Raw genomic sequence first — 9,252 nt, 5'->3', positions numbered from 1 at the left:
GGGTTCTTCTAAGGCTTTGCATCCATCAGTTATGTGACATCAGTGATTACATGATTAATGTGTATCCTTTATCAGTTTTCTTATGGTTTCTCAGCTCCTTTATGTTTTTTCCCCACTGTGATGTATTTCAAATCTTATAATAAGCCTATGGAACAAACTGGTTTGCATTCATGTATAAAACAAACATTTTATTTGGATGACAGTGGAGAAATTAAAGCATCCATTCAAAAATAGCTACTATTTAATAAATTATTGTACAATTGTAATTACTTCTTCTGGACAAACGTTTTAATTTGGTGGTGTCTCCCAAACACCACTGGTAATCTTTAATCTCATCTTGAAACGACACATTCAAGTGATGGGGAACTGCTTTATAGATCATAATAGATGAGTGAGGCTGTATTATTCTGCACTTTGCTTGGGACGTCACTGAACTCACCCACGGACCCCTAGAGGTCCCTGGACCCCGGGTTTCATATCAGCGATATACATTTTTTTCACATTTGGATCACAAATTTAGATGTTGGGATAAATCAGATTAAATATAATCATCTCAAACATTACTGTTATAATAAGCGGAAACATGGAAATTGATGCCTGAAAAAAACTTGAAAGAGTTTTCTGTTCACCCCTCCTTTTGATGAATAATGGTATGCTCCCTCCCTCCAATGGTCTGCTGTCTTCGGTTTTTCCCTCCAGTCTCCCATCGGTTTGGAGAGCAGCAGACTGGAAGTGCGTGTAAGATATCTGGCACCGCCGGCAGAGAGGGAGCTTTGTCTGTTTCGGAGCCAGCAGTCTAGTCGGTGGAAGTTCTTTGCCGAGCTTCAGATTCAACATCGGACGTCTTGTTTAGCCGGGAGAGGAAAAAAATCTCGCAGCTTTTGTTTGGAAGACTAAGAGTGTTGCCAAGAAGTTTTTCTTCGCCACTTTTCTCCTCAAGGAAGTGTAAACTTCTCCTACACAAGGATGGTGTGGGGGTAGTTATATGGAGTTTGAGTTGGAACTGGGAGCAGTTTTTGAACGGATAAAGGTGGGAAACGCAAGAGAAAAACTTTCCCTTGTTCCCCGCAGAAGAACAAGGCGGTGATCGTGTTGGATTGTTGTAAAGCGATTTTTACGCACGGTCTGCGCACACAGAGAGTATAAATCCAAGATGCGCCTGTTGAGCACATCGTGTTTGTGTAAACTTGTAGAAATGCGGGGGAGAACACAGAAATCCGGTGTGATTCATTTACTTTTGCTCCTTGCAGTGGTTGGCCAGATGTCCTGCCAGAGCTGTCCGGTAAAATGCATGTGCTCCATGCAAACTGTAAAATGCCAAAACCAGGAATTGGACGCGATTCCGCATTCTTTACCGAACAACACCAAAGTCCTATTCGTCACAGGAAACAACATTTCCCAAATCAGTGTGAACTCTTTCCCAACCAGACTGGAACAGTTAACAGATCTCTATCTCAGTGGGAATGAGATGGAGTTTGTAGATGCAAAGGTATTTGACAACTTGCCAAACCTTGTGCGGTTGGATCTTAGTAACAACAACTTCCAGACTTTCAGCGAAGAAGCTTTCCCTGATGAAAACAAATTGCAGTTCCTGAACCTCAGCAGGTCTGTTCACAATTTTTCCTACTCGGATGAAGTCCTGAATTTCCTGGGAAGTGGTAACCTCCTCCAGCTTAAAACCTTGGACCTATCCAACAACGACCTTGTGACTCTTCCAGACAACATCCTCACCAGCCTCTCCAACCTCGTCAACCTCAGCCTGCAAAACAGCTCCATCGTCTCCCTCCGGAATGGGACGCTGAAGGTGCCGCCTCTGCAGGACCTGGACCTGAGGGACAACACCTTCAGGAATCTCCCCGCCATCACCATGGTAGAGTTCAGCCTCAAGCCCGAGCTCCACATTCGCTTGGCGGGGAACCCCTGGCACTGCGACTGCTTGATCGAGGATACGCTGCTGTGGATGAAGAACTCCACTCAGGTCGTTGACGTGCAGAACCTGACCTGCGAGAGCCCCAAAGGCCTGAGACGCCAGCCGCTGGTGCAAGTGGAGCCATCGCAGATGAAGTGTATGGGCGACATGGAGGGTGTGCTGGAGACTTCATATGTTTTCCTGGGGCTGGTTCTGGCCCTGATCGGTGTTATATTCCTGCTGGTGCTCTACCTGAACAGAAAGGGTATCAAGCGGTGGATGTACAACATCCGGGATGCTTGTAGGGACCACATGGAGGGCTACCATTATAGGTATGAGATCAACTCTGACCCACGTTTGGCCAACCTGAGCATCAATTCGGATGTTTGAGCGAGGATGGAACACTGTCTTGGACCCCCACAGTGAGATATCAAAAATGACTTTATACTATTAAGATTTGCATGACAGTCTTCCTCCCATTCTCCCGTTCCCCCCTCCATGATGCCATCCAGATTTTTACATCTGTCATGGCTCCCTAATTAACCCCCTCTCACCACCTCCATTCAATCACTGCCGCATGTCCTGTACAAATACCTGGCAGCTGTGATGTCAACTGTTTTTTTTATTTTCTTCCTGTGTAACATTGCATGGACAATGAATCGTGGCAAAGGGTTGGAAAGAGTGATATGTTCTATTTTTACTTTTCCTAGAGGATACATGGATGGAGGACAGTGACATTTAAGTAAGACGTGAAAGAATCCCTTAAAAAAGAAAAGAAAATTGCATCCTTCCTCATTATGCCTCTGCTGCAGAGAAATGCTGTACTTGCTTGTCTGTGAGGTTGTTCTTTTTAAAATGTGTTTTTTTTTGTGATATACAGTATAACTTCTTTAAATGATTATAGTGCACATTGCATAGTTTTTGGACTTAGTAGGTGGATGTATTTTCTCTCTCTCCTTTTTTCTCCTGTGAAGACATTCAGCTAAATAAAATGCCTCCTGAATGCTTGTATCTGTCTGGAATAAGGCCCTTTAATCATAAGACTGAGGAATGTGATCCAAAGGATTTCAGGGCCACACACACAATCACACAATCACACAATCACACACTATAGGTGCACACTCATTCCTGAGGCAGTGCCAAAAAGCTGGCATGCACCATATGGCTTACACTGACTCTTAAGAGTTCAACAATGTGTGAAACGTTTACCATGATGCAGACATTTATAGTATCTCCTCTGCTCTCTCAGTTAACAAGTGAGGAAGAAATAAAGTCAAACTGAGAAAGTAAAGTTGAATAGAGGACATGCTGTCTGAATTCAAATGAGCTATCTGTGGGTCTGTAGGTGATAAGTGTAGCCAACGGTTATCTCCTCTCCAATTTGCTTCCTGCTGTGAATCTGATATAAAAAAAATAAAATAAAAAAAATCCTTGGCTCTGCTGTGAATTCCCCAAAATAATATCTTTGAGCTGCAGCCAGTGGGCAGGTTTCACATCCAACAACCCCATACCGATACACTCTAATATTCTAATACTCTCCCAACAGCTGCAAAAAAAACGGGAAAAGATGTATGCAGTTGTGGTGGCACATGCAAATGAAGGCATACTGAACCCAAGATCCTCATGGGGCACACAGAGGTATTATGGAAATGAGCTCAAGCGGCTTTTCATGCGACCCTGTTTCTAGAGGAGCCAACATCCCTAGAAAGAGGGTTTCCCATCTCATCAGTGTTTATTCCGAAACTGTCAATTGCTATTTCCCCACACGTCCACTGTGGTATGGATTTAATAATGAATGTGGTGGCTTTTCCTTTGAAGATAGTATACCACGCATGTTGCCGTGTAGCAGTCTAAATTAATGAAGATGTTTATGTCTGCACACAGGGATGACTGTGAACTTCCTTGGCCTTTCTTCAAGAGCAACCCAGAGATAATAACTTCCCTCTGCCTCCATCTCTCAGTCGCCCGCACACACACACACACATACACACATACACACATACACACACACACACACACTCAAATATACAAGATCTCTCACAACTGGCCTCGCATTGCCTGCAGCTACGTGTAATTTGTAGTACAGCAGCATGGCTCAAGCACAGATTTCCCTCACAGTTTGCCAGGCCTGTATCTAGCAGGAGCACGCTCTGTCTTTTATGGCATATCTTTGTATTCGGGTGTGAAAAAAGCCTTTAATTAATTTCTGTCAAGTTAACTCCAGCGGCTGCCGTAAGTGCGATCGTCTCTCTGGATGTGTCTGATACGGTCGTTTGACATGAGGAAGAGAAGCGATGTGTAACACTTTCTGTCTGGTCTGGTGCTCTGGCTGGTGTTGATGCTCTGTATGTCTCCTGACAAACACAGCAGCCACTCACTGCTTCTGTTGGCTGTAGACGTGTTGTCGCACCTTTGGTTTCTCACTTCCCTTTCTGGAAATCTCTTTGGGAAATGTTTGTTCACAAGCAGCATTGCCAATCTCGGCGATAAGAAGGAACTTGTCTGCATATTTTTTAAATATATTCTCATCGGTTTGAAGGTGTGTTGCTCAGGTTTCTCATGATCAGCTCCGGCGCTTTTGAACAATTGTTTTATGGGTTCAGTTCAGCATGGTTAAGCACTTGTTTCCTCGCTATGGATTTGTAATTGTTGCAGGTTCATCTTGAAAATAGACGCTCTCATATCACACTCGCACTCACAATTCCCCAAACTAAGGCTTCCTCACCTTGTTTGTCCCAGGAGGAACATACAGGTGCAGGCTGCTTATAACCTAGTGTTTCCACAGAGACCAGCCAGTGAGTAGTCCTCCTCTTCACACACACACACACACACACACACACACTGTGGAGATTCATATTAACGAGTGATTTTGCCCAGCCACGCCTCAAGTTTCGCTTGACAGAGCAGGTGTAATTACAGCGAAAAAAGAAAAAGAAAAAGGCAAGCGAGAGAGCATGAACGGCTGAAGAAGAGTGAAACAGATGAGGGCAGGGAATGTTTTCTGTTCTGTAAGCACAATGACCCTTTCTCCGGCTCGCTTAGTGGCCCCTTTGTGCCTGTTAACACTGGTCTCTAAACAGCTTCGACGTCTAAATAGGCGGTCATTGACTTAGCGGCAGTGTTTCTCGGGCAGCTCCCTGGACTCTCTCAGCTGTCTGTGTTGGCCGTCGCCTCAAGCTCATTTCCAGACAGGAGCAGAACTGATGTTTGTTCTCGTCACTAAACAGCGGCTTTGCTGCACATACTGGGAGCTCTGGGAATCAGAGAGTCAACACTGCTCTGTCTCCTCCGCACTGTTGTTTTATTTGACCTACTGACTATTAGATGATTATTGCCACAAACATTGTTCTTATTCCACTGCTGTTGCCTTTGTCTGAGCAGTCCCTCAGCTCTGTAGAAGCATGCCTTTGCAGATATGTTCAGATTTATACGGATACAGTTTAATTGGTGTCATTTACTTCTGGGAAGATGGATATGACGTTACAAGGCAAATATGGCCGTAATAATCGAAGGTGACTTTAAAAATGTGATTGTACACAATATGCATAAATGTGCGTTATTACTATTACTCAATTGTGTGGCATGTTTCACCCATATGCCTACATTCATTCCTCCTGTTCACACTGGCCATAAAAAGAACACAATTGAAATGTGAGCCACAAAATCCACAGCCCTTGTTGAGAGAAAAAATGCATTTTTTAGGTTCAGCCAAAGCTAATATGACACTTCAGCTGTCTGAGTCAGGTAGTTATCTTCCAAAATTACGAAATGTCCTATTTGTGTTGTAATCTCTCTAGCACAGCTCAGCAGGGAAACACAAAGAGGGAAATCAGTACTAAAAAAGATCTTTGATTCGGCTAACGCAGACTGATGAAGCCTCATATTAGCTCCGGCCAGATACATATCACTGTCCAGCTTGGAGAGGATGTCTGCAGACAATCATAGTGTACCACCCCTGGGGAGACCCTTCAGGATAAACTAAATGAACAAAAGTCTCTTCCGTTGCTGTCGTTTCATAACCAACAAGCTGTGTGGAGGGTTATGAAATGGATGAGTATAGTTGAAACTCATCTTGCTAAACCGCATTATTTAACAGACAGTACTGACAATGATGACACTGACAGCTACAAGCTAGGTTGAAGCCAGGTTGAAAAGCGTACACGCATCTACCAAGACTTCAGTGGCTCCAGCAGAATGATGACTGTGGTGTTTTATATTGGAGTCATGTCGTGTGTATGGATATTAAGATGGACTGAATCCTTTTAATGGAGACATTTGGCGGTCTGAAATTGTCAAATTTAAGGGTAGAGAATAATAGCGCAGCTGCAGCTGAAAAGCATACTGGCTTTCAAAACTTGAGCCAAATTGGGCCCCACCCACTGCCCCTTACCCATATGGGTGCACACAAAGACAACCTTCCTCTGCTCACGGCCATGTTTGTTGAGCCGTATTTAATATGCCAGTGCACTTTCCTAGCGTTGAGAGACAGACTGGCAGGTTATCAGATTGCCAGAGTGCTGTAATTACATTCACCACACCGCACTGGTCTGCTGCTCCACAAACACCTGGCAAGTTGCCCCAACTACTGACCTTTCCCTTGGAAAAAAATCAGGCTATGTAAATTGCAGTCATATGGGGCGCAGACTGAAATTACGATAAAGAGTTTAACAAAGTAACAGAATCTGCCTCATTTGCCAGCATTGCCCATGAGCTTGTAAGTTCTTTATCTGAATGTTATTGGGGCATTGACGGGCTCGGTTACTTATTATCACCCCACCTCACCACCTCGGCAATATACCTCCACAGGAGATGCCTCCTCTTCTCTAATGTGGATTTATGATGCTGTACGTGAGCGTGTTATGGAAGCCTGCCTCCTGTTGAGCCATGTTGGGCTTAATGAACAAGCGCCCTCCCAAACGAAGACGAATCTGAGCTGACAGTGTCGCGGCCTCTGCGTAGCTCTACCATGCAGCATCTGCAGCATGTGCTCAGGGGGACGGATGCAAGGAAATGCAAAGATTAGAGCAACACAGCATCATACCGGTTAACACTAAGATGTCTAGTGGATTTACTTGCTGAAAGTGTACGAAGTGAAAAAAAAGAAGAAGGAACTGGATGTGTATGGATGCGATCCATGTAAAGTGTCAAAATGCATGGGTAACCTTTATGGGTAGAGTTACCGTCACTAAAGGGTCAGGTGAGGGTACTAGTTTGTTTTTACGGAATGTTGAGTAACCGCATGATATCTGAGGATGTAAAATGTTAATAATATACTGGCCTTTGCTGGGTGACCTTTAGTCTCAGAAGACTTTAGAGAATAGATTTAATCATTTCAATAAGCTGTCATTTATCTTTTTTATGTTATGAGATTTGCATAAGATTTCCCTCCAAAGAAAAATGTGTCTCTTGATGTTCAACATGTCTTGATTGTAGACATCAAAATCTTCCTACATCCCTGGTAGAACCCGTGCCCCGGGGCAGGTCCTGTGTTAAAGATAGTGAGATAGTGCTGAGAGCAAATTAGAGAGAAGATGAGAACAAGTTGCAGTTCTAAAGCTAAATCAAGTCTTGTCTTTTTTAATGGAGATTTTTAAGATGTGTATAAAATCTAACACAGAATGTGATCTGATATAGCAAAATAATTTAAAGCAGCATTGCCAATGTTTTTCTATTAAGATTGGATCACAGGACTACTTATAAAGGCTGGTGGTAATGAACCTACAGAGGATTATCACCAACTCTGCAGTCCCCCATTGTAGTGTCTTTAAGCTCAATGTTTCAGTTTCCTGGTCCACTTTTCTGTTTCGGTTCACTCTCATCACTCTCATAGTGTTGTTTTCGGCTGCAGCTATGTCTAGCGTAACATCTCTAAATCAGACTGTAGGACACTAACCGGGCAGCAGACTGAATACAGGAAAAGTTAATGACTAGCTTGTAAAGACAGTGAAGCATTTAGAGACTAAAGCAACAGATATTTCTCTCAGGGCCAAAACAGAACTAAAAGGAGCTGAATAATGGAATTCCTCCGGGGTCAAAATTGACCCGAGGACATCACAAGAGTAAGAAAATGTACATCTATAACATTTTATGGACCAAATAAGTAATCGATAATGAAAATGATTGTTGCGGCTCTACTTCAGTTATCTCCAGTTAATGATAATTCTTTTTTTTTTTTTTTTTTTTTTTAAGTTTTATGAATCTTGAGTCAAAATGTGATTAATGTCCCACAGCCTTTCATGACTAGTCAGCTTTCAGTCAACATAAAGTAACTGCTTAAGTGCTACCATTGAGCTCTGCAGCGAACAATCTATTAGGCAAACATGGATGATTTTTTTGTGTTTATTTCTCAGTGCTCAATAGCATAATTAATCAATGAGCTAGTCTTTAAAGCATTTTGTGTTTCCCTTCAATACATTCGCTTTGAACTTAATCTTGAAACCCAGCCAGCTCCTTGCAATGTAACATGAGGGACAATGACAGCCTTTTCCATGGTATTCTAAAACCACTAAAGACTAATTCATGTGTAGACATGTGCATGTGATGCTGGGCTCAGCCATCAAGTGCTCTCTTGTGTGTGCTCTCAAACAGAAAGTGAGACATTCAAGGGTTTTTACTCTACTTTGTTTCTTACATGAGCTGATATCTCGACAGGCGTGCTGACAAGATTGCTGGCTTTAAGCTTTTATGTCCAATCATCTTTGATTACAAATAGCAGTACCCAAAACAGGCCTGAATATGCCTCTAGTCTTCTCTGTAGTCTCAGTGCTTGTGTTAAGATCATTATATAGTCCGTGTTTTTTGGTCCTATTTTCTCAGTTTAGAGTTAAAATGGGTTATTATCACTATTCTGGTAGACTGATGACCTATGAAGAGTGTTAATGATTCAACTACCCCTGATACAAGACCTTGGTGTTCGACCAATTAATCCCAATATGGTATGCACTGTTTGCGTAGAAGAGAAGGGGAAACCATTAACTGCGACTATTTGTTTGGATTCAGTACTCTGGAAATCTGATCTGGATCAAGATAACACTTGAGCCCTGAGTTCATGGAAACATCGTCCCTGCTTGCTTGACTGCTGTTTACACCATCTGTGTCCCATCAACAAATCCACAGCACTGAGAAAGCAGGTCACACATTTGGCATTTTTGTTCTGTTTATATTAATGTCTGAACATAGAGTACTTACCTTTAATCACTTTTATACTCATCATATGAAGCCATGGTGTCTACAGCACCTCTATCAGCTGCTTAGCCACAATCTTAGCAAGTAATGGGCATGTTATTATTACATTAGTTGTATCAAGGAATGTTATTATTATGGGACTATATACTGTAGGAGAA

The 9,252-nt window shown here is 42.7% G+C and overlaps 1 protein-coding gene across 1 annotated transcript; it reads left to right on the top strand.

Moving 5' to 3' along the window:
• Positions 1–772: 772 nt before the first annotated feature.
• Positions 773–2,476, top strand: tpbgb (trophoblast glycoprotein b). The gene has a single exon (XM_062423040.1). It carries the CDS (start codon positions 1,154–1,156, stop codon positions 2,297–2,299), a length of 1,146 nt encoding a protein of 381 aa, XP_062279024.1. The 5' UTR covers positions 773–1,153; the 3' UTR covers positions 2,300–2,476.
• Positions 2,477–9,252: the final 6,776 nt, after the last annotated feature.

The sequence above is a fragment of the Scomber scombrus genome, chromosome 7 (assembly GCF_963691925.1).
Source record: "Scomber scombrus chromosome 7, fScoSco1.1, whole genome shotgun sequence".
Lineage (NCBI taxonomy): Eukaryota > Metazoa > Chordata > Actinopteri > Scombriformes > Scombridae > Scomber > Scomber scombrus.
Note: the sequence above shows the minus strand (reverse complement) of the source record. Positions and strands in the feature narration are given on the sequence as shown.

Coding starts and splice junctions, on each gene's coding strand:
- tpbgb (XM_062423040.1), top strand. CDS start 1,154: ATGCGCCTGTTGAGCACATCGTGTTTGTGTAAACTTGTAGAAATGCGG.